A 26872-nucleotide genomic window follows, 5' to 3' on the forward strand; every position below is an offset into this window, starting at 1 on the left:
AGTGGCTTCTGAACAACTCTGTGACCATTCTTGACTGGCCCAACCAGAGCCCTGATCTAAATCCAATTGAGCATCTCTGGAGAGACTTGAAAATTGCTGTCCACCAACGTTCACCAATCAACCTGAAGGAACTGGAGAGGATCTGCAAAGAAGAATGGGAGAAGATCCCCAAATCCAGGTGTGAAAAACTTGTTGCATCATTCTCAAGAAGACTCATGGCTCTATTAGCTCAAAAGGCTGCTTTTACTCAATACTGAGCAAAGGGTCTGAATATTTATGACCATGTGATATTTCAGTTTTCTTTTTTAATAAATTAGCAAAAATGTCTACATTTCTGTTTTTCTCAGTCAAGATGAGGTGCAGAGTGTATATTAATGAGAAAAAAGCTTTTGTTTAATTTACCAATTGGCTACAATGAAAGAGTGAAAAATGTAAAGGGGTCTGAATACTTTCCATACCCACTTAATTTGCAGGCAGATTGCATTGCATTTCTAAGCTGACATGTTCAGTGTAATTAAATATAATGATTCAATGTGACAAAAACAAGAATTAGGAAAGAGAATGCAGTATGAAGATACATTTGCTCACAGTATAGTCATGGCCAAAAATTTTGAGACTGATACAAACTTTGGTTTACACAAAGTCTGGAGCTTCAGCTTTTATTGTTGCAATTTGAAATAACTCTAGTTTGCTATGAATTGTGATGAATTGCAAAAATGCAGTTATTCCATGCTATGAAAATTCACTTAACCCCTTAACCCCCGGAGGTATTTTCATTTTTGCATTCTCATTTTTTGGTCCCCTTCATCCCAGAGCCTTAACTTTTTTATTTTCGATTAATATGGCATTGCGAGGGCTTGTTTTTTGGGGAATGAGTTGTACTTTTGAACGACTGCATTGGTTTTAACATATCATGTACTCGAAAATGGGAAAAAAAAATTCCAGGTCTTGTGAAACTGCAAAAAAGTACAGTCCTATAATAGTTCTTTATTTTTTTTACCATGTTCACTAAATGCTAAAACTTACTATGTTCACTAAATGCTAAAACTTACTGGCCATTAGGCTGTGTTCACACACAGCGTTTTTTTAGCGGTTTTTGCCACGGTTTTCACTATAAAACCGGTATAAAACCGCTAAAAATAAGCTTCCCAGTCATTTCTATGCATTTTGCACTTTTTGTGCACATTGATGCGTTTTTTACCGCAAAAAAAACCGCATCGCGGTAAAAAACGCAGCATGCTCATTAATTTTGCGGATTTTTCCGCGGGTTTGGCTTCTTCCATGTGGTTTGAAACCGCAAAGAACGCGCAAAAACAGCCGTGGAAAAATAGATGTGGTTTCTGGGAAGGGATTCAGGTTTTTGAGCAGAAATTTTCTGCAAAGTGTGCACTTAGCCTAGTGATTCTGCAGGTCACTATGAGTTCATAGACACCAAACTTGTCTAGGTTCTTTTTTCATCTAAGTGGCAAAAAAAATTCCAAACTTTGTTTTAAAAAAAAATGTGCCATTTTCCGATACCAATAGCATCTCCATTTTTTGTGATCTTGGGTTGTTTGAGGGCTTATTTTTTGCAAGCCGAGCTGACATTTTTAATGATGCCATTTTGGTGCAGATACGATCTTTTAATCGCCCGTTATTGCATTTTAATGCAATGTAGCTGTGACCAAAAAACAATACTGGCATTTTGACTTTTTTTTCTCGCTATGCCGCTTGGCGATCAGGTTAATCCATTTTTTATTGATAGATCAGGCGATTCTGAATGCGGCGTTTCCAAATATGTGTATGTTTAATTTTATTTTTAAAAACATTTTCTTTTTACTTTTGGCATGCTTCAATATTCTCCATGGCAGACTAGAAGCTGCCACAACCCGATCAGCTCTGCTACTTAGAGGCGATGATCAAATTGCCTCTAAATAGCAGATTTACTCACTTTCTATGAGCGCCGACCACTGGGTGGTGCTCACAGCAAGCTGACACTGACAACCATAGAGGAGACTTCCAGTTGTAATGCCAGCAAACTGGTGACCTGCGATCACGTGGAGCGAATCATTGGTGGGAGAATTTCCAGTGCAATTGCCAGAAGCGCTTGCTAAATGCCTCTGTCAGAGTTTGACAGCAGAATTTAACTAGTTAATAGGCATGGATGGATCACGATTCCACCCGCAGCTATTGCAGGCACATGTCAGCTGTTCAAAGCAGCTGACATGTCCTGGGAAACATGTGAGCTCACCGTTGGAGCACACTTCAAAGGGAGGGTGTTGTGAACACTTTTGACCTGGCTTCTGAGTTTGGGCTCCCTCTGGTGGTTGCTGCTGGTAATGGACCTGGTCTGGCTGACAGAAGTCAATCACCTGAGGAGGATAATTGGAGGTCCGGTGTTACAGACTGGAGAGATTTATATGAGCAACCTTCCCTCAGTTGTTGCCAGTGATTTGGTTTTCTTCCTGAGCATTTTGGAAGTCTGCTTGCCTCCTGCTTTGTCCTGCATGTTTCAGATAAGTTATTTGTCTGCATGAATCTTTTTGCATTTGATCCATTTTTTGCTTTCCTCTAATTTCTGCTTTGCTGGTGCGAGTTCAGCCTTGTTCCCTGCTGGGACCTGTGCTGGACTCTGTTCCATATGCCACAGCTCCTGTCAGTCTTTTCAATAATTTGAATCCCCTGTTATATCAGCATCTTTTGTTTTGCGTCCAGTTCACACCAGAGTTCTGATTTATTGGGGGAGAGGTCATGTGGCCTCAGTATTTTTGCATATCTGATGTGTTGGATTTTTTCTTTGGGTTTTTCACGTGACTGCAGACAGTATCCTTTCCTGTCCTGTTCTATCTAGACAGTTTAGGCCCCATCATTTGCTTACTCTATTTTCTGCCTGTGTTTTGTGCCTCATCTTGTCTCACTGGCAATATATGTTCGGGGGCTATCTATTCCTTTGGGGTTCTACTCCGGGGCAATTTAGCTTTCCCTTTTCTCTGTTTAGGCTTAGTTAATTCTTTGGCTGTGCTGAGGCATCTAGGGCATTGTAGGTACATCCCACGGCTAATTCTAGCTGTGTTGTCAGTTTAGGGGTCTGCAATCCGCTAAGTTACCAACCTCTCTGGTTATCTGGTTGACTAGTCTATTCCCCTGCTATCCTCCTCGGTTACCTAAAAATAACAGAATCACCAGCCAAACTGTAGATTCTAGGGTACTCTAAAGAAGGAAAGAACAGTAAAAAAAAAAAAAAAAAAAAAGGGGTGTCAGAATTCTTTATATATTTCTTCCTCTTTTTCTCTGGGGGCCATAGGAGGATTTTTTCTTTAATGGATACTAAGCAATTGTCTGATTGTGTTGAGCAGCTCGCTGCTGAACTTCGGAGAATTTCAGCCTATTTCGCTCAGTTGTGTGTTGTAGAATCTAAAATCCCTATTCCTGATTTATTTCCTGGGGATCGGTCTAAATTTTTGAACTTTAAAAATAATTGTAAACTGTTTTTTGCTTGAAACCTATTTCCTCAGGGAACTCGGTGCAGCAGGTTAAAATTGTCATCTCCATGTTGTGCGGCGACCCTCAGGAAAGGACTTTTTCCCTGACACCTGGGGATCATGTTCTGGCTAATGAGGATGCATTTTTTCAGGCTCTGGGGTTGTTATATGATGAACCAAATGTTATTGATCAAGCTGAGAAAACATTATTGACATTGAACCAGGGTCAGAAAGAGGCAGAGTTATATTGTTAAAAATTCTGAAAGTGGGCGGTCCTTACTAAATGGAACAATGATGCCCTAGCGGCTCTTTTTCGGAAAGGTCTGGCAGAGACTGTAAAAGATGTTATGGTGGGATTTCCTGTCTCCTCTGGTCTCAACGACTCTATGTCATTAGCCATTCAAATTGACAGACGCTTACGTGAATGTAAAACTATGCGAGAGGTGGTGTTGCCTTTCGAACAAACTTCTGAGCCCATGCAGTGTGATAGGGTTTTTTCTAGGGCTCAACGTCAAGAATTTAGAAGGCATAATTAGTTGTGCTTCTTTTGTGGGGACGCCTCTCATGCTATTTCTGTCTGCGCTAAGCGGGAAAAACATTTTGCTCACTCATTTGTTTTGGGCAATGTACAGCCTAAATTCCTTTTGTCTGTTTCCTTGATCTGCTCCTTATCTTCATTTTCTGCTAAGGCTTTTGTTGATTCTGGAGCAGCCCTGAACCTGATGGATTTTGACTTTGCCAAACATTGTGGTTTTCCCATTTTACCCCTGCGGATTCCTATTCCTTTAAGAGGTATTGATGCTACCCCTTTGGTGGAGAATAAACCCCAGTTTTGGACCCAGGTGATAATGCAGGTAGCCCTGGACCACGAAGAGAATTGTAAATTTTTGGTGTTGCATAATTTACATGACATTATTGTACTGGGTTTTCCTTGGTTGCAGACCCATAATCCTGCTCTGGATTGGAAATCTGTGTCTGTGGTTAGTTGGGGTTGTCACTGTGTTCTTAGCGACGCTCCTGTTTTCTCTACCTCTCCCCAGTCTCATGATGTTCCTGACTATTTGGCTGATTTCTCTGATGTATTTAGTGAGAGTAAGTCTGCGCCCTTGGCTCCTCATAGGAGTTATGATTGGGCGATCGAGTTAGTACCCGGTTGTAAATTTTACAAGGGTTGCTTCTTCAATTTATCTGTATCTGAACATAATGCTATGCGATCTTATATCAAAGAGTCATTGGAGAAGAGTCATATTAGACCATCCTCTTCACCTTTAGGTGCCGGCTTTTTCATTGTGGCCAAGAAAGATGGCTCATTGAGGCCATGTATTGACTATCGTCTCCTTAATAAAATCACTGTTAAATATCAGTATCCGTTACCCCTGATTTCCGATTTATTCTTCTGAGAGAAAGGTGCTAGTTGGTTTACCAAGCTTGACCTTAGGGGTGCGTATAATCTTATTCGCATCAAGCATGGTGATGAATAGAAGACGGCGTTTAATACTCCTGAGGGGCATTTTGAGTACCTAGTGATGCCTTTTGGGCTCACTAATGCCCCTTCTCTCTTCCAATCTTTCATGAACGATATTTTCCGGGATTTTGTGGACAAGTTTTTGATCGTTTATTTGGACAATATTTTGATTTTTTCCAATGATTGGGATTCTCATGTGGAACATGTTCGGATTGTATTCCGGATTTTGAGAGAAAATGCTCTGTATGTTAAGGAATCGAAATGTCTCTTTGGGGTACAAAAAATTTTGTTTTTGGGATTCATTTTGTCCCCGTCCACTATTGAAATGGACCCAGTCAAGGTCCAGGCCATTTATGAATGGGTTCAGCACACTTCCTTCAAGGCTCTCCAGAAATGTTTGGGTTTTGCTAATTTCTACTGTAAATTCATAAGTAAATTTTCTGGTATTGTTAAACCACTGACAGATTTGACCAAAAAGGACGCTGATGTGGTGAATTGGTCTACAGAGGCAGTCTCCGCGTTTCAGGAGATTAAGTGGAGGTTCACTTCTGCTCCTGTTCTACAGCAACCTGATGTTTCACTCCCATTTCAGGTGGCGTTAGATGCTTCTGAGATTGGTGCAGGAGCCGTTTTGTCTCAAAGAGATCCGGTAACCTCTAAGATAAATCCTTGTGCCTTCTTTTCTCGAAAATTTTCCCCATCTGAATGTAATTATGATGTGGGGAATCAGGAATTGTTGGCTATGAAGTGGGCATTTGAAGAGTGGAGACATTGGTTGAAGGGGGCCAGACATCAAGTTGTGGTCCTCACCGGCCACAAGAATTTGATCTATCTCAAATCAGCCAAGCGATTGAATCCTAGACAGGCTAGGTGGGCCTTGTTTTTCACACGTTTTAATTTTGTGGTCTCTTTTCTTCCGGGCACTTGAATATTAAGGCGGAGTTTCTTTGCGGATTCTCTTGATGTGACTGAGCCTACTACCATTCTAAATGAGGGCGTGGTTCTTTCTGCTATTTCACCTGATTTGAGACTTGCCCTGGAGGAATTTCAGTAGGACAAACCTGAACGATGCCCTATGGGGAAATTGTATGTCCCCGACCAGTGTAGAAGAGTAATGTCTGAAATTCATTGCTCAGCCTTAGCTGGTCATCCTGGTATTTTTGGTACCAGAGATTTCATGGGTCGGTCTTTTTGGTGGCCTGCTTAATCTCGTGATGTCAGGAATTTTGTGCTGTCCTGTGGGACTTGTTCTCGGTCCAAACCCTGTTCTCTTTCTAGTGGATTGTTAGTGCCACTGTCGGTGCCCAGGAGGCCATTGACCCATATCTCAATGGATTTTATTTCCGACCTCTCTGTGGCTCAGAAAATGACTGTTATCTGGGTGATCTGTGATAGATTTTCCAAGATGGTCCATCTTGTACCACTGCCGAAGTTGCCATCCTCTTCTGAGTTGGTGCCCTTGTTTTTACAGCAGGCATTTCGTTTGCACGATATTCCGGAGAACATTGTGTCTGACCAAGGAGTCCAGTTTGTTTCCAGATTTTGGAGAGCTTTTTGTTCCAAACTAAAAATTCAGTTGTCCTTCTCCTCTGCGTTCCACCCTCAGACCAATGGGCAGACTGAGAGAGCAAACCAGACTTTGGAAACCTATTTGAGATGTTTTTTGTCTGCTGATCAAGATGACTGGGTCTCTTAATAGGGCTAGTTCTGCCACTTTGATGTCTCCTTTTTTCTGCAACTTCAGGTTTCATCCTCAGTTTTCTTCAGGGCAGGTGGTGGCTTCAGCCTGTCCAGGTGTTGATTCTGTGGTAGAGAGAATGCAGCAGATTTGTGATCAAGTAGTGGATAAGTTGTCTCACTCTCAGGAGAAGGCCCAACAGTTTGCCAACCAGCATAGGACTATTGGTCCCCAGTTTAAAGTGGGTGACATGGTTTGGTTGTCCTCAAAAAATAATCCTATGAAAGTTGCGTCTCCAAAATTTAAGCCAAGGTTCATTGGACCTTATAAGATTTTGGAAATCTTTAATCCCGTTTCTTTCCGTTGGGCTCGTCCAGGAACATTTAAGATTCACAACATCTTTCATAAATCTTTGTTGAAAAGGTTTATGGAGCCATTAGTTCCCATGGCTGTGCCCCCTGATCCTGTATTGGTTAAGGGTAATCTGGAGTAAGAATTAGAGAAGGTATTGGATTCTTATCTGGCTAGACGGAGACTCCAGTACTTGGTCAAGTGGAAAGGTTATGGTCAGGAGGACAATTCTTGTGTGTTTGCTTCTGACATTCATGCCGAGAGATTGGTTCGCGCCTTTCACCGGGCCCATCCTGATCAGCCTGGTGGCTTGGGTGAGGGTTCGGTGACCCCTCCTCAAGAGGAGGGGTACTGTTGTGAACACTTTTGAAGTGGCTTCTGAGTTTGGGCTCCCTCTGGTGGTTGCTGCTGGCAATGGAGCTGGTCTGGCTGACAGAAGTCAATCACCTGTGGAGGATGATTGGAGGTCAGGTGTTACAGATGGGAGAGATTTAAGTGAACAACCTTCCGTCAGTTGTTGTCGGTGATTTGGCTTTCTTCCTGAGCATTTTGGAAGTCTGCTTGCCTCCTGCTTTGTCCTCCATGTTTCAGATAAGTTATTTGTCTGCTTGAATCTTTTTGCATTTGATCCATTTTTTGCTTTCCTCTAATTTCTGCTTTGCTAGTGCGAGTTCAGCCTTGTTTCCTGCTGGGACCTGTGCTGGACTCTGTTCCGTATGCCACAGCTCCTGTCAGTCTTTTCAGTAATTCTAATCCCCTGTTATATCAGTATCTTTTGTTTTGCGTCCAGTTCACACCAGAGTTCTAATTTAGTGGGGGAGAGGTCGTGTGGCCTCAGTATTTTTGCATATCAGACGTGTTGTATTTTTTCTTAGGGTTTTTCACGTGATTGCAGACAGTATCCTTTCCTGTCCTTTTCTATCTAGACAGTTTGGGCCCCATCATTTACTTACTCTATTTTCTGCCTGTGTTTTGTGCCTCATCTTGTCTCACCGGCAATATATGTTTGGAGCTATCTATTTTTTTATGGTTCTACTCTGGGGCAGTTTAGCTCTCCCTTTTCTCTCTTTAGACTTAGTTAATTCTTTGGCTGTGCCGAGGTGTCTAGGGCATCGTAGGTATGTCCCACGGCTAATTCTAGTTGTGTGTCAGTTTAGGGGTCTGCAATCCGCTTAGTTACCAACCTCTATGGTTATCTGGTTGCCTAGTCTATTCCCCTGCTATCCTCCTCGGTTACATATTCATAACAGGAGGGAGTCCGACATTGGCGTAAATGTATGCCTGATGTTGAAAAGGGGTTAAAATTAGGCAATTTAAATAAAAATATGAGGCATTTGAGATTTTTTGAAGCAGAAGAATCTTATACAGATTATTTTGCCTGTAATTATCAATGTTTTACAGTTTACAGTGAATGGAGCTGATGTCTTTTTATCAGAATTATGGGCTGTAGATATACAGTACAGTTGTGCTCAAAAAGAGATAACACAGTAGTTTGACAATAAATGGCTTCACCCAACCACTAACCATGAGTGAATAAAAAGTTTTGGTGTTATCATTCATATTCTTTGAAAAAAGGCCAAGAAAGCCAAAATTCTGTGGAGGTATGTAAACTTTTGAGCACAACTGTACATAACTTATAATCAAAATGATTTAATATGGTTTTCAAATGTTTTCATAAAAAATATTTTCAGTCCTTGAGTTTTTGATAAGCTGTGCACAAAAATTGAAAAGTTAAGTTGGCAACCCTGGAAGGGGTATAAAAAAATAGTGAGGAGTCTATGTATTCTTCCAGCTGCTTTCAGTCATGATTGGCAGGCTGCTGAGTGTCAATATATAATAATCTTTATTTTTATATAGCGCTAACATATTCCACAGCGCTTCACAGTTTTTGCACACATTATCATCGCTGTCACCGATGGGGGTCACAATCTACATCTCCTATCAGTATGTCTTTGGAATGTGGGAAGAAACCCACGCAAACATGGGGAGAACATACAAACTCCTTGCAGATGTTGTCCTTGGTGGGATTTGAACCCAGGACCCCAGCGCTGCAGTGCTAACCACCGAGCCACAGTGTTGCCCCTAAATATATATATAGGCTGCAAGAACTTCCTCTCTATATTCTATAGCTCATAAGACATACTTATTTTGATAGACAAAACTGTGGTCAAATTGCTTTTATTAAAAAAATATACATCGAATATGGGTATGAGTGACTGGGCACAGTAAGCTTTTTTCCACATAATTTAACTACTCCTACACAGCTTAGTATAACACAGCACAACTTTACTGCCTCAAATAAAGCAATAAAATGAGCGTAAAATGATGTATAATTAAATGTGAGTGACAGCGAACAAAGTAACACGTCAGTGAAAGGAAAACAAACATTTTGTAAGAAATTGCTTTTTTGAAAACGAAAACCTGTGGTGACATGCAGGATAGAACAAATTACTGCACACTCTCACAAATACATTGTTCAGAAAGGGAAATATAAGAGCCATGGTAAGCAATTTCTGTAGCTATTACCATGTAAGGAGATTCCCAGGCATGATTCGACAGTCTCACTTTCCTGCTTTCATTGTGCTAAAAAGAGAAACCAAACAATATATCCATACAGAGTGAATGACAATATTATGATAGGCTCATAACAGGGTCACCTTGTCAAATGTATTAGCTTCTTAAAATTATTACAGACAATATCCATGTATTTTCAGTTTAGTATTTCCAGGACTACAGAATATTTTTTTTATTTAGATGATTCTAAAAAAAATCTAAACAAAAATAATTCCCACAGTGGTCGATGCACAAACATTTCCTCATTAACAACCAGAGGTGGATTTTAGAGGACAAGATTGAATTGATAGAGCAAAACCACAGTACTGTTTTTTTTAATCTGCTGCTATCTACTGAATTGAGTTATTGAATTGGATTTGCTACTTCCCAGGCTCATCATCAGGAGCTGACATATTAAAGGGAATCTGTCAGCAGAATTTTTCTACCTCATCTGAGAGCAGCATAATATAGGAAATGAAACCCTGATTCCAACGATGTATCACTTAGTTTATTTCGTGCAGCAGCTGTGACGCAAACAGAGCTCTTAGAGGCAGCATGAAGCAAAGCTAAGAAAGCTAAGCCCACCCACATCAGGCTCTGAATGCACATAGTCTGTTGACAGTATGTTGCTTATGACGGGGGGTGGGGTAGACCAGAGCTCACAGCACAGCAGAGCTAGTCACAGCAGTGATAAGGTCCTAGTGATAAAACCTTCACTGTATGTAAACAATAGCACACAGCATGATAAGTGACACATCCTTGAATTCAGTGATTTAATCCCTACCTCATTGCTTGCCTCAGAATACATAGCAATAACCTGTTGACAGATTCCCTTTAAGTCCAAATACTGACAACATAGGGTCAGGACATATAGCCTCAGCAAAAATGTTACTCCTGATAAGAACTGGAATAACATTTCTGGTAATAAAAACACCACCTCTATTGCTGTATTTGAAGGATGGGCATAGCCACACTTTGACCTGTCTGGCTCCTGCCCAGCTCCACCCATTATAGCAGAGCTGCCCAAAAAACTGTCCTGTAAAACAACAGTTACTAAATTTTGCGCAACTTAGTGTTACACAAAAAATGTGAAACTTTTCAAAGAGTTTGCGTCAATGTCCTGACTTAAAAACACTGTGATGAACCAGGGACAAAATTTTTGGCGCAGTTGTTTAAGCCAAAATAGACCACATTTTTTCACTGAATCAATTAGGGCAGAAAAATGATTGCCATTACATAAAAACCTAGTGAAAGACCTTCAGAAAAAATGACATAAAAAAACAGGTGCACCAAACTTTTTACCCAAAAGTATTTTTTGATTAAAAAATTAGGATAACAAATGTCACATGTAATTCCAAGTATATACTAAACTCTAATTGAAAATTAGTGTTAATAAAAGTGAGTTTTGATTGTCCCTGCTTAAAGTCCCACAGCATAAACCACTTGCAAAAATGCATCACTCATTAATAGCCGCCCATAGTATTTTGTGAACACTATGGTGATTTTTTTTTGGTATGGTACATACTATACATACATTTATTTTCTTCTAAGTTGATCTTTCAGACTATTACTATGGCTCCTTTGAGTTCTATGTAGGCCCCTGGACCTGCTTTCTCCATCCGTACAGTAACTTACTGTTCTCTTTGTAGAATAATCATCATAATATAGCCATATCATTGGCAATTGACTCCATACATTAGGTAAGGCCGGTTTCACATTTGCGCTTTATAGCGCAGCGACGGCCTGCGCACAGCCGCCGCTAAGCCCGGCTCCCTGCCCGCCCCATCCGGTCATCGCCGCCTACTAGCGCACATGGACGCTTGCGATCTGCGCACCCTATGTTTAGCATAGGGTGCGCAGATCGTGCGCTGGCCGTGCGCTAGCAGGATTTTGCCGTGCGCTGCGCACTTTTGAAGGTGCGCCCGTGTTCGCCGAACGCAGCATGTTGCATTTGGGCATGCACGGCGCACCTTCAAAAGTGCGCAGCGCACGGCAAAATCCTGCTAGCGCACGGCCAGCGCACGATCTGCACACCCTATGCTAAAGATAGGGTGCGCAGATCGCAAGCGTCCATGTGCGCTAGTAGGCGGCGATGACCGGATGGGGCGGGCAGGGAGCCAGGAGGGGGCGGGGCTTAGTGGCAGCCGTGCGCAGGCCATCGCTGCTCTATAAAGCGCAAATGTGAAACCGGCCTAAGTGGTGCTATCGTCAGTAAGTGGTGCTATAGTCACAGATGTCAAACTGGGCTCACATCAAAGCCCATTTATTGTAAGGTTTGGATTTTCCCTGCAAATCAGTTTGATTTTTCCCCCTATATAAAAAAAAGAGTACATATACAATAGACACAAATGTGTGATTTAGGCCAAAAATTGTGTATATATTGGAACCCAGCAGAAATATGTTATTTTATTTTAGTATGATATTTTTATTTGAAGTCTTTATGTTGATAACGGTTTGTTGCTGCTATTCAGATAGTCTGCTATTTTGATACGGTAATGATTCTTCCAGCACTCCTGGGGCAAAACTTGAGATAGCTCAATGTGGCTGTTCAACTGAAATAAAAAAGTTGATCTCTGATACAGAAATTAACATGCGCTTTGTTTGCTTGTTATCTGTGAATATGTTGAAAACCCACATTACACACAGTTGAGTCAGGACTCCATGTAGCAGTAAAGCTGCAGAGAATAGTATTTATTTATGCTCTGATAGCACCTTTCAGAAAACCACTTTCTTCCCCATCTGATCTTTAGTTAAATATTTCTGCGTGAAGGAATACGCTAGCTGAGCATTAGTTCTCATACTATATTAAATAGCTGCATAAAATAGAAAATGCAGTATTTATTAGCGAAACAAAAAAGAAATATCTATTTTGGCTGCTACAGTCTTTCAATTAATATTATATGAATAAGATATCAAGATTCACAGGAACCTCCGCCAGTACATACAGTATAATCTTCTGTGGACGAGTCTGTATCAGCTTTGTAGAAGAGGATGCTGTGCAGTTATTTTTATATACTTCATTAAAGAGCTACTTGTGTGCTATTACAAGGGTTTCCATTTTTTATCAACTCTTTTGTTTTATAAAGGGATTTTTCATTTTTTTGTTGAAAAATAATCAACAAAAAAATAACCTCATCTTTGGATGTCTCCCACTAACATTGGCACCATTGCATGCAGTTTTTGACCAGAGATCATTATTTTGCTGGATATCATTGTTGTCTTGCAATCTACTCATGCATTAATTCATCATTACATATGGATAAAATTATTGCAGACATACAGTGAGTATGGAAAGCATTCAGACCCTTTTACATTTTTCAATCTTTTGTTTCTTTGCAGCCATTTGGTAAATTGAAAAAAAGTTCATTTTCTTCTCACTAATGTACACTCTGCAACCCATCTTGACTAAAAAAAACAGAAATGTAGAATTTTTTCCAAATTTATTAAAAAAGACAAACTGAAATATCACATGGTCATGAGTATTCAGACCCTTTGCTCAGTATTGAGTACAGGCACCCGTTTAAGCTAGCACAGCCATGAGTCTTCTTGGGAATGATGAAACAAGTTTTTCACACCTGGATTTAGAGATCCTCTGCCATTCTTCCTTGCAGATCCTCTCCATTTCCATCAGGTTGGATGGTGAACGCTGGTGGACAGCCATTTTCAGGTCTGTCCAGAGATGCTAAATTGGGATTAGGTCAGGGCTCTGGCTGGGTCAGTCAAGAATGGTCACAGAGTTTTTCTGAAGCCACTCCTTTGTTATTTTAGCTGTGTGCTTAGGGTCATTGTCTTGTTGTAAAGTGAACCTTCGGCCAAGTCTGAGGTCCAGAGCACTCTGGAAGAGGTTTTCATCAAGGATATCTCTGTACATGGCTGCATTCATGTTTCCTCCTATTGCAACCAGTCATTATATACCTGCAGCTGAAAGACACCCCCATAGCATGATGCTTCCACCACCACTGTTGGGATTTTATAGGGCAAGTGATGAGCAGTGCCTGGTTTTCTACACACATACTGCTTAGAATTGTAAAACAAACTTCTCTCGTCATCTCCTCAGACCAGAGAACCTTATTTCTCATAGTTTTGGAGTCCTTCATGTGTTTTTTAGCAAACACTCTGCAGGCTTTCATATGTCTGTCACTGAGGAGAGGCTTCTGTTGGGCCAGTCTGCCATAATGACCCAACTGGTAGAGGGCTGCAGTGATAGTTGACTTTGTGGAACTTTCTCCCATCTCCCTACTGCATCTGTGGAGCTCAGCCACAGTGATCTTGGGGTTCTTCTTTACCTCTCTCACCAAGGCTCTTCTCCCACAATTGCTCAGTTTGGCTGGACGGCCAGGTCTAGGAAGACTTCTGGTGTTCCCAAACTTCTTTCATTTAAGGATTATGAAGGCCACTGTGCTCTTAGGAACCTTGAGTACTGCAGAAATTATTTTGTAACTTTGGCCAGATCTGTGTCTTGCCACATTTCTGTCTCTGAGCTCCTTGGCAAGTTCCTTTGACCTCATGATTCTCATTTGGTCTGATATGCACTGTGAGCTGTGAGGTCTTATATAGACAGGTGTGTGCTTTTACAAATCAAGTCCTATCAGTTTAATTAAACACAGCTGGACTCCAATGAAGGAGTAGAACCATTTCAAGGAGGTTCACAAGGAAATGGACAGCAAGTGACTTAAATATGAGTGTCTGAGCAAAGGGTCTGAATGTCTGAATACTTATGACTATGTGATATTTCAGTTTTTCTTTTTTAATAAATTTGCAAAAATTTCTACATTTCTGTTTTTTTCAGTCAAGGTGGGAAGCAGAGTGTATATTAATGAGAAAAAAATGAACTTTTTTGAACTTACCTAATGGCTGCAATGAAACAAAGAGTGAAAAATTTAAAGGGGTCTGAATACTTTCCGTACCCACTGTACTATATGTGTTATTTACATTCAGCTCTGCATTAGATCTGTTTGCAAGCAGAACATTAGCATTTCAGAGCAAATTATGAAAAAGGGAGGTACTTCAGATCACCATTGGGATAAAATATAAATACTACTTTGATAGGCTATTGTTATCCATTATACGGATATTTAACGGATTGTCAAGACACGAAATATTGATAACCTATCCTTGGCATAGGTGATAGCTTTAAGTTCGGTAGGAGTCTAAAGACCCCGTTACACATAACGATGTGCCAGCAATCCCACCGATGATCCGACATGATGGGATCACTGGGACATCGTTAGGTTGATCGCTGGTGAGCTGTCACAAGACAGCCCCTCCAGCAATTAGGACCAGCGATGGTGGATGCTGGTATCTAATATATACATCGGGTATCCAGGAGCCGCGGCTCCTGGATACCCGCTGTTTACCTTGGAAACTGACGTACATGCTGGTTTCCAAGGTAAACATCGGGTATCTAAGAGCCGCGCGACTCCTGGATACCCGCTGTTTACCTTGGAAACCAGTGTGTACGCTGGTTTCCAAGGTAAACAGCGTGTATCCTGGAGCCTCGGCTCCTGGATACCCGATGTTTACATTAGAAACCAGCGTCCAGCGTCGCTGATCGCTGGTCTCTCGCTGCCACACGCAGCGAAGCGTGCTGGGCAGGGCAGCGGGAGACCAGCGATTGAAAAATGGCCCAGGCCGATCGAGCACGCTCAACGGTATCCAGCAGGCGGGCCGGTCACTGATCCCCGTCACACACAGCGATCTCACTGGTGACATCGCTGTTGCGTCACAAAATCAGCGATCTCGCTAGCGAGATTGCTTTGTGTGACTGGTTCTTAACAGTTGGATTTCCAAGTGATCAACTCTTAGATCTGATGGTAACCGGATATAAATATTAAATGGATGCTAGGTGTCAGCAACTTCCACTAAACATTAAGAAGAGCTGTGCTATTTAGCTTTGTTCAATGTTATCTGGCATTAGCTCAACTAATAACAACAGATGATTGGGGTGCTGAGTTTCAGACTCCACTGATCTACTGTAATATTGATGGTCTGGAAAACCCTTCCAAAAGCTGGTGAAGTATGCTTGTTCATGACTTCTCCATAACTGAAATATCCGATTAGTATCTTCCACAGTACAAATCCAAAGCTGACCCTCATATTTTGGCCAAAGATGGGAAGTTGATATGCAGATTACAGTTCTGGGACTAATTCATCCCTCTTGCTTTTCCAAGTGGGATCTGCTGGAATAAGCAGCATGCTACTGTACCTATTCTTGCTGATTTTTAATCAATTTAAATACTTTCCAATGCCTGCAAACTTTGTAATGCATAATGTGTAGGTTTCATGGTGATTCACAAGTTTAATGCATTCCAAAATCTACAAAAAGTAATCTCCACGTCAACTTATCAGTAAACTACAAAATGTTGGTATTGTATAAATAAATTAAAACAAATAACTGAGAAAAATATTGTAAATCTGTCAACAGGTCAATACATAAAGAAATTGAAAGAAAATGGAGTAAACATAGTTCTTACAAACCAATTAAATTAAATATGAATAAAGCATACAAACCTGCTTGGTACTGTTCTCCAGCTTCTGCATCAGATTATCCCATCTCTTACTAAAGTCATCTAGCCTTGCATCATTTTTCTGAGACACTGCTGTATTTTTCAGGGAGGAAAGGAGATCTTGACTTAGAGAATACAGCGTTTCCATTGTCTTCTTTTTAATTTCTAGCTCTCCTTTCAAGATCTATAGAATAAATTGTATTATTAAATGCAGAAATAAACATTGGAGAGAATTTTTGTTTAATTTTTTAAAGACAATTGGATCTATTTTCTTATAATTCTGCATAATGAAAAACAAACAAAACAACTGTTCTAAGGTGAACAGTAATTCTGATTAGAACTTTATTTATGGATAGATTTTACAGCAATGAGTGGATTTGAAATAACCCAGTAGCCTCTACTTTTAGTCCCATAGGGGCCAGCCTGTATGACACTTTTATTTTCCATAGTTAGCTTTCCTGACCTTGATACTTATTGTGTAGCTGAGCTTCTTCTATTCCAGAAATCAAATAGTAGATAACTGAAAAAAACCAGACTGAACAGTACTTACTGGAGTGGCTAACACAGGAAATAGAAAAAAATCGAGCCAAGCATAAAAAAGCAAGTAAATAATTGAAAACTTTTGGGCAGGGGTAACCATACTTATCATATACTTTATTTTTAGACTATAAGACGCACCGGACTATAAGATACAATTAGGTTTTAGAGGAGGAAATTAAGAAAAAAAAACTGAAGCAAAAATGTGGTCAATTCTGTATTTAATATGCCCTATCCTGGGAAGTATGGTCCCCTCATCCCCATCCTGATAAACATGGCCCCTCATCCCCATCCTGGTATGCATGGCCCTCCTCATCCCTACCCTGGTATGCATGCCCCCCTCATCCCTATCCTGATATGCATGACCCTCATCCCCATCCTGTTATGCATGCCTCCTCATCCCTAGCCTGGTATGCATGGCCCCCTCATCCCAATCCTGGTAGAAATGGTCTCTCTCATCCTTATCCTGTCAGAAGTGATTGCCCTCATCCCTATACTGGTATGCAGGGTTCCTATCTTGTCCAAGTATGCATAGCCCCATCCTTATCTTGGTATGCAGGGCCCCATCCTTAACCTGGTATGATTGGCCCCATCCCAGTCCTGATATGCATGGCCCCATCCATATCCAGGTATGGTTGGTCCCATCCCAGTCCTGGTATGCATGGCCCCATCCTTATCATGGTATGATTGTTCCCATCCCAGTCCTTGTATGCAAGGCCCCATCTGTATCCTGGTATGATTGGCCCCATCCCAGTCCTGGTATGCATGGCCCCATCTTTATCCCGATATGATTGGCTCCATCCCTTTCCTGGTATGCATGATTCTATCAGAAAAGATTAAGAAAACAAACCATTACACTTACCTTCCTCTGCTCCCTCTCAGTGTCCTGCTCCAGTGCCAATAACTGCATAATGCTTGTAAGCAGCGCATGGCAGGGAGGTCATGCGCTGCTCACAAGCAGGGCACGACTGCTGGAATACTCATCAGGACTGTTCATCGCAGAGAGCAGTGAGTATTCATTGCTCTTCAGTAGCACGCAGTGTCAGTCACCGGCTTCCTGCTGCTGCCACAGTCATGTGTGCCAATACTTAAGAGAAATTAATATTCTGGTCCTGGCTGACACTGCGGGCTACTGAAGAGCAATGAATACTCACTGCTCTCTGCGATGAACAGTCCCAGTGAGTATTCTAGATGCTGTGCTCTGCTTGTGAGCAGCGCATGACGTCCCTGCCATGCGCTTGCTTACAAGCATTAAGCAGCTGCTTTCAGCGGAGCAAGACACGACAAGAGGGCGAAGGAAGGTAAGTGTAATGATTTGTTTTTTTAATCTTTTCTGATGGGGCCACCCATACCAGGAACGAGATGGAGCCAATCATACCAGGATGAGGATGGGGCCATGCATACAAGGACCAGGATGGGACCAATCATACCAGGATAAGGATGGGACCAATCATACCAGGAACAGGATGTGGCCAATTATATCAGAATAAGGATGGGATCAATCATACCAGGAACGGGATGGGGCCAATCATTCCAGGATGCCAAAAAGAAATGAATATTCATTGCTCTCCATGCCCATGGGCATGGAATTTAGTGAATATTCATTTCTCTTAAGCAGTGGGCATAGGAGTTAGCTGCAGCCACCGGCTCCTGCCTCTGTGACCCGCTGCGCCACCAAAATTGCTCCCCCACCTCCCCACCACAGCCAGAGCCAGACTATAAGACAAACCCCCCATTTTCCTCCACATTTTGGGAGTAAAAATGTGCATCTTATAGTCACAAAAATACAGAGCATCCTTACTGTAATGTAAAGGGAACCTGGCACCATAAAAATGCAGTCAAATCTGAATGAATCATGTTATAGAACAGGGGGAGCTGCGTAGCTTGATACAGTACATAGTTTTGTGACAAAAGATTCAATATAACTTGTGTTTTAGTCATTTAAGCTTCTGCTCTTTCCTTACTTTCAGTCCAGTAGGCAGTCTTATCAGTGACTGACAGATTACAAGTGTGCATACAGATATTACTGTCAGTCACTGATAGGACAGCCCACTGGACCGAAAGTAAGGATAGAGCAGAGGTATAAATGACTAAACACATGTGATACTGAATCTTTTGCCACAACGCTATATATCAGTTTACTCAGCTCCCCCTACTCTATAACATGATGCCAGAAGATTGGACTGCATTTTCTTGGTGGCAAGTTTCCATTAAAAATGCATTGAAAAATATATATCTTTCTGAGAAAAAAACACTTTGAAAAGTGATTCAACCTCAAAAATCATATTATCAAGGATGAATTATCTTCATCTAGGTTTTTCTGAACCCTATGTCACTTAAAAAGCACTTTTCAGTTTGGATTTACAGTGCAAACTTATAGTGGTACATTATAGAGTAGGATGAGCTGAACAGATTGATATATAGTTTTGTGAGAAAAGATTTAGTATAACTTGTACTTTATGAAATTAAATCCCTACTTCTTCTGTGCACATCAGTCCAGAGGGCGGTCCTATTCAGTGATTGACAACTATCTCTGCATCCACATCAACACAAGAAGAGCTGACTAAGACCACCGACTTGACCAGTATGCATAAAATACAAGTTATACTGATTCTTTTTCCACAAACTGTACATCAATCTGTTCAGCTCTTCCTGCCCTATAAAATACTGTAGGCAGATTGCATGACATTTCCAAGTTTTCTCATTTAAGATGGATTTACACTGAAATGTTATCATGAACGAGTGTTCTCAATGATGCTCAATTCATGATAATCTTTCAGTGCTAACATCCTGCTGATCACACAATTCACAAGGAAAACGCTTGCTCGTCAGGTGAAATGATCTTTTGTGCAGCACAAGAAATCACCATTCTTGCTAGCATGCTGTCTTGTGTAAAAAGGACTTGTGTTGTTAAGAACAATGGCAGCCAGTGTGTATTGAAGGATTTATTACAGATCCTTCAGGGTGCATCATTAAGCAGGCCATTAAATAATCGCTGATGGTAGTTATGTATAGGTGTGAGCCCTCCTTTACATTCTACCTTTCCGCTTCCACTAGTCCCTTTAAATCTATATCTGTGAAGTGGATTAAAAGCTCTCCATCAAAATAACAATTTTTAGTAAGATACATCAAGAAATAAATCAATACAAACAACTAGACCTGAAAATGACATGATGTTAAAAGTTAAAGATTTGCTTTGAAGACCTTTCGCTGTTTGCAGAGCTGTGAAGGCATCACTTAAGACTGCAAAGAAAATGTTGTCTTTTGCTGGAAACTACTTTTGTAAGCTAATGAGCATTTACTGAAATATCAAAATGTGACAACTTGTAACCTATTGCCAGGGAAACAATAAGAAATAGCTAACATTATTTAAATTGGCTTAAATCTATGATATTAAAGGTGTGCTTGTATAGAAAGCACTGCGTAAAATGTACACACTGTTTTTGCCTGAGGGCAGAGCCTGTGGGGGGTGGTGCACAAAACTTGGATTCAAAGAACACCGAAGAAATAATTTGTGCACCTTACACAGCTCTCAAGATCTGCACTGAACAAGCATAGATTTCACAATGTCCACCGCATTCTATTAATTTCCCTTTGGCTTTCTGTACTTTATCCATTATTTACCTATACATCAACTATAAAATGCATGTGAACTATTGAACAACTATATCCCAGGTTACAAAGACTAAAACAGGTTCATAAGAACATAACTTTTTTTTAAAACATCTTTGCTGAAAATGATTTGTTTCTGCCAGGAAACAGTATTGGAAATGATGAAAAAGGACTTGTCAATTTCCTTGGCAGGATCAGATACAGTAAATACTAATATATTCCCCATAAGATATCATTTCTGAAGCATCTTAGACTTTGTGCTATTCCATTTATTTTTTCTGAAAGCATATGAAAAAAATTATGAACAGAGACTAATCATTTCTCATGTCTAAGAGGTATAACCGTACACAATTTGACTTGGTCCAATTACTGCTGTTCATCCCAAGCCTCCCATACACATTATATAGCTGCAGGTCATCGAGTGTTAAACTGACAACTATTTCACCTGGTTCCTACCTACACAAGAACACATGGTTCGGATGAGCGCTCCTGTGTTCTCTATAAGAGAGAGATGCTGCAGTACTTCTCTGTCAGATTCCTCTAGTGGTGGCTTAGATCGCCAAAAACAAAAGGATTGGCCATTGGAAATCCAATGTTGGACCTTCTCTCTCCCAACATCAGCTGTTGGGGAAGACTTGAGAGGGCCTCCTAAACATTAGACTTTTGATTGTGTACGACGGGGTCCTTTAGACTCTTAAGTGTCAGATTTATGAACAAAAATAATAACACTCAGTTATTAATTTATTTATACACATCCTTCAAGGATAACCACAGAATAGAAAAGTAATATCTGGTTTGTCTAGATCAGATCTCATACTTTGCACTGACAAGTGGCAATCCCCCAAAACACAGTGTCTGCAAATTTAGATTCTGATTTGGCTTTTATACCAAGTCATATTGCAAGGCTCCTTAAAGGGTCAATATTGACTTGTAGGATCATTGCTTCCAATAGACGGCACTAGAGTTCAAGTCATCTATCTCTCTGAAGAGACCATTTGCATATTTTATTTCCCAAAGGAACATGCAAGGCATTTAAGTCTCCTCTTACTGGCATGCCAGACTTGGCATGTTATTCTCCACAGATAGAAACCTTACCCCTTGGATTTATACAGTTACAAAATAGATATTGGAAAAAGTAAATTAATAATCTACATTTCCAAAATGAAGTCAAAACTTAAAAACAGCACATACCGCTAATTTCCTAAGGTTATCAAGCATTTCATTTTGATCCTTAAAATCTGTGGTGTGGATCATGTTCACAGCTTCTTCTTTTTCTGTGAGCCAGGCATCAAAACGACACTAAAATAAAATAGTAATACCCATAATAAAAAAGCACATATCTAAAATAAAATCTGACATAGGTTTTCAAAACTTTATTACCTGAATATACGTGAATGTTTAAATGTTCATAAAGTTTATAAGCAGTTTAAAGTCATTTTGAATAAACTAATGTTAATGCTTAAGTTTTTCACTAGCACAATTTTTTTTAAAAGTGTCCCTCACCCTCCTCACAATTCTTCCTTTTACCTTGCTACAGCTATAAACTACAATATAGCTCACGTATTCACTGTATGTCAGTGCATCTGTATTTTACCTCAGTTTTCGGTACAGTGCATGAGCTTTGTCAGCTGTTCGCTGCCAGCAGACTGCGTCTCTGCCTTTCAGCTGGTTCCTGTGTGCTCAGTTATATCGTCAGTTTTCCTCATTGAATAGCATAGACACACAGGACAATCAGTTGACAGGGCAGAAGGAGCTCAGTAACATCGGCACATCCCCTCAGTGTTCACCAAACTGCTCCTTCTGCCCTGTCAGTTGGTTCATCTGGGCTCAGTGACATCAGCACTTCTCAGTGTCATTAATTATCCTGAGGCTTATATGATGACATTTTCATAATTCACAGGCAATACAAAAGTCAGAAACTAACAGAATAACACTGAGAAGTGTTGATGTCACTGGGCGCACATGAACCAGCTGACAGGGCACAAAAAACAATGAGGTAAATAATGAGGGGAAGTGCTGATGTTACTGAGCTCCATCTGCCCTGTTAGCTGATTGTCCTGTGTGCTGAAAACCAAGTGCTGACAGAGCTTTTGTACTCTGCATTGTGTGACTAAGTTCAGCCAGAAGCATATACTCTGTGTAGGCTCTGTCCTCACCCATAAGGGCCTGTCACACTAAGGCTGTGTGCACACGCTGCGGATTAGGTGCGGATTCATCCGCGCGGATTTTGTAAAATCCACAGGTGAAACCGCAGGTCAAAAGACCTGCAGTTTTACCTGCGGATTGCTCTGCGGTTTGGCCCTGCGGTTTTTCATCTCCTCAATGGAGGAGATGGCAAACCGCAGGGGAATCCGCAGAAAGAATTGACATGTCAATTCTTTCTGCGGACTGAAAACCGCAGATAATCCGCGCGGAAAATTCCGCACCGTCTGCATTGCGGTTTTTGATTCCCATAGGGAATCATGGTACTGTACACCGCCGCAAAAACTGCTGCGGGTCCGCAGCGGCCAAAACCGCTGCAGAACCGCAGCAAAATCCGCAGCGTGTGCACACAGCCTAAGCGATAGCGTTAGCAATATTGCTATAACGTTACTGGTTATTGTGACGTTATAGCGATATTGCTAGTGATATCGCTATGTCTGATACTTACCTCCGACCGCTCCCCCGCTGGTTATCGCTGATCACGCGAGAACGTCCTGGGCCGTTTCTCATCATCAGTTTCCTGCTGGGCTTCCTGCTGTGGAGACGAGCGACGCGTGGACAGGGGCGGGAGGACGTCAGGATAGCCTCGTCTGACAGGTAAGTAGCGACCCCCGACCCCTGCAATGTCGCTGGTGAGATTTGCCTGTGTGGCAGCTCACTAGCGACCACTTAGCGATGCACCAGCGATCCTGACCGCGTCATATCGCTGGTCGGGATTGCTGGTGCATCGCTAAGTGTGACAGTACCTTTAGAAAGCTCACTTCCCCACACACTGATTACGGCTTACTAATTCTGGGGGCAGAGCCTACACAGCATGTGTACTCCTGGCGAGGTATGTGAGATAATCTTCAGAAACAGCATAGAGGGACATTTTCTAGTAGGTTTTTGAAAGACTTTCTTTCGGATTTAATTTATAAGGTATATTGAAAGATTATTAAAATAGCTTGTCCTACTTTGTTATTGTTTAAAAATGTAAAATTACAGTTATGGCCTGTTTCACACATCCGTTTGTGTCCATCAGTCAAAATCCGCCGTTTTGCAAAAAAAACGGATCTGCCAATTTTCTTGGTGGATCCATTTTTTTCCCATTGAGTTGCATTACCGGTGGATCTTGACGGATGGCCATCCGTTGGATCCGCTTTTTTGCGGATCTGCCAAAATTTTGACGTCCGCCGACATGCCTGAACGGACCATGCAACATTTTTTCGGGCGGCAGGATTCGCACTTCTCACTGCGCATGCCCGAAAGACTTCACTCAGCTGGAAATTTAACCCTAAACTCTGTTCTGGCAGCTGAAAAATCTCTCTCTCTCTCCTTCCCCAGGCAGCGGTCCCTTTAAAATTCTTCCTTTGACGGATCCGTTAAAATAACGGTCCGGTGACAAATGTTGTGGTCAGTACTGGAACCGATCCGCTATCTGCCATTTTAGCAGATTTTGACTGACCAAAAAAACTGATGTATGAAACAGGCCTATGTTACGCTTTAAGAAAGTCACATTTTGGTACACATGGACCTTTCTAAAGTAATACCTGGAATTAGGACAGGCATTATATAGTGGCAACACCCCTTTAAAGCCACTTTTAGACATTCACTATTAAGTAAGTATATTACCTCAGTATCTGTAAGCCAAAATGAAGAGTGGAACAATCAGAGGAAAAGTATAATAGAAACATGTGCACCACTTCTGCATTTTTTGCCCACTCCTGATTTTGGCTTACGAATCCGGATGCAAATTACTGACCAAATACTGAACATGTGAATGTGGCCTTAGATGAAGTATACTGTGGATATGTCTAAAATAAGAATATTTCTCTAATGTGAAAATCGACATATTTGAAATGCACATTGTTGGTTGAGTTTATCTTTTGCATAACTTGTACAGGGTGTAATGAACATTCAGATAGCACATTTAATAGCTTAAATGAAGTAGTATCTTAGATATCTGCAAATAATAAGAAACATGCAAAGCATTAATTATGCATGTAAGCAAAATACATTGAAAATATAATATAGCTCATTTTTCATGTGTGATTAAAATATTACTTTAATATACTATGAATATTAAAGGGGTTGAGAGGTTGTTCTATATGCAGTGAAACCACTTTGAGATAGTCTGTTTGGAATTTATGATGTGCACTCATCTCATTCTCAACAAGAAGGCAATAAACATAGGACATACACACGTGGTCAAAATTGTTGGTATCCCTCGTTTAATGACAGAAAAACCCACAATGGTGACAGAAATTACTTGAATCTGACAAAAGTAATAATAAATCAAAAATCTATGAAAAGGAGCAAATGAAAGTCAGACATTGCTTTTTAACCAAGCATCCACAGAATTTAACAAAAAATAAGTCATGAAATAGGCCTGGACAGAAATGATGGTACCCCTGAAAATAATGTGATAAAATGGACATGTTAAATCAAGTTGTGTCCACTAATTAACATCAAAGGTGTCTACGATCTTGGAATCAGTGAGTGGGCTTGTATAGAGGGCAACAGATACTCACTCTGCTATTTGGTGACACGGTGTGTATCACACTCAACATGGACCAGAAGAAGCGAAGAAAAGAGTTGTCTCAGGAGATTAGAAAGAAAATTATAGACAAACATGTTAAATGTAAAAGTTATGAGACCATTTCCAAGCAGCTAGATATTCCTATGACTACAGTTGCACATATTATTTAGATATTTAAGCTCCATGGGACTGTAGCCAAGCTCCCTGGATGTGGCTACAGGAGGAAAATTGATGTCAAATCAAAGAGACAGATAATATGAATGGTAACAAAAGAGCTCAGCCAAGCTTCTAAACAGATTAAAGGTGCACTTCAAGATCAAGGAAAATAAGTGTCAGATTGCACCATCTGTCATTGCATGAGTCAAAGTGGACTTCATTGGAGATGACCAAAGTGGACACAATTGATAATAAAATCATAAAAAAGCCAGACTGGAATTTGCCAAACTACATGTTGACAAGCTACAAAGCTTCTGGGAGAATGTCCTATGGACAGATGAAATGAAAATGGAACTTTTTGGCAAGACACATCAGCTCTATGGTCACAGATGGAAAAATGAAGCATATCAAGAAAAGAACACTGTCCCTACTGTGAAACATGGAGGAGGCTCTGTAATCTTCTGTGGCTGTTTTGCTGCATCTGGCACAGAGTGTCTAGAATCTGTGCAGGGTACAATGAAAGCTCAAGACTATCAAGGGATTCTAGAGAGAAATGTACTGCCCAGTGTCAGAAAACTTAGTCTCAGTTGCAGGTCATGGGTCTTGCAACAGGATAATGACCCAAAATGCACAGCTAAAAACACCCAAGAATGGCTAAGAGGAAAATATTGTACTATTCTGAAATGGCTTTCTATGAGCCTTGACCTAAAGCCTATTGGGCACCTTTGGAAAGAGCTGAACCATGACATCTGGAAAAAGCAAACTTCAAACACGAGATAACTGGAGCAGTTTGCTCTTGAGGAGTGGGCCAAACACCTGATGAGAGTTGCAGAAATCTCATTGACAGTTACAGGAATCATTTGATTGCAGTGATTGCTTCAAAAGGTTGTGCAACAAAATATTAAGTTAAGGGTACCATCATTTCTGTCCAGGCCTATTTCATTAGTTTTATTTTTTTTTAAATTCTGTGGAAACATGGTTGAAAATTAATGTCTGAATTTCAATTGTTCATTTTCATAGATTTTTAATTTATTAATACTTTTGTCAGATTCAAGTTATTTCTGTCACCATTGTGGGTTTTTCTGTCATTAAACGAGGGTTACCAACAATTTTGACCATGTGTGTATAAGAAATAAAAATCTATTATCGTAAAATATTTTCTAACTTCAAGGTAGTTTAATCAAAGGAATATACTTTCACTATAACGGTATGTGCACACATAATTTAAGATGCTGGCATACTCGTCAAGTTTTTTAAGGTGGAGAAACTTCAGAAAATGTCAGCAGTCTTTTTTTTTAAATGCCTTTTTTGGAATCTTTTCAGTCATCTTTGTGGAAGCTTTGCTACCTGTGCCTTTTTTTCTTTCAAAATTTAAATTATAAAAAGCTAGTGGCTTTCAAATAGAAGCCACCCAAAACTGACCAGGTCTCTTATTGAGCTGCTTCATAGCTTTGAAAGCCTGAAATATTGAAAAGAAGCTCAGAAAGACCAAATATATGCACAGCAAGCATTTTTACATTGCTGTCTATTATTTTCATACTTTGTATCTTTTTTTATTTTAGAGCATTTTTAGGCAGATGTATGCAGGTACACTAAATATGTTGTAGGCAAACTGGACAATCTGATGTTCTTCATCTACCATGCCTAAATATATTGCAATAACAAACCTGTTCTTCAGCAAACTGCTGCCATTTTAGAAGAATTTCTTGCAAAAGTATCCATCTTTCTTCTGTCCATCTGCAAATAGCAGCCCAGCGATCTCCCAAATGCTGAAAATATGACATCATTAGAAAAATTAATACATAGAATAATTGAGAAAGCAAATTATTTCTT

At 40.6% G+C, this 26872-nt stretch overlaps 1 protein-coding gene across 7 annotated transcripts in view; it reads right to left on the reverse strand.

Annotated features, from left to right (window-relative positions):
* Positions 1 to 26872, reverse strand: part of DMD (dystrophin) — a 3834938-nt gene that overhangs the window by 2572085 nt on the left and 1235981 nt on the right. For all 7 annotated transcript variants that reach the window (XM_073550686.1, XM_073550687.1, XM_073550688.1 and 4 more), the window contains 3 exons: positions 26707 to 26808; positions 21355 to 21462; positions 16019 to 16198 (listed from right to left, as the gene is read on the reverse strand). In XM_073550686.1, coding sequence (XP_073406787.1) covers positions 16019 to 16198; positions 21355 to 21462; positions 26707 to 26808 — 390 coding nt within the window. The remainder of the gene's footprint in view (positions 1 to 16018; positions 16199 to 21354; positions 21463 to 26706; positions 26809 to 26872) is intronic.

This window comes from Dendrobates tinctorius, unplaced genomic scaffold (assembly GCF_039654945.1).
Source record: "Dendrobates tinctorius isolate UK_male_01 unplaced genomic scaffold, ASM3965494v1 ptg000166l, whole genome shotgun sequence".
Classification (NCBI taxonomy): domain Eukaryota; kingdom Metazoa; phylum Chordata; class Amphibia; order Anura; family Dendrobatidae; genus Dendrobates; species Dendrobates tinctorius.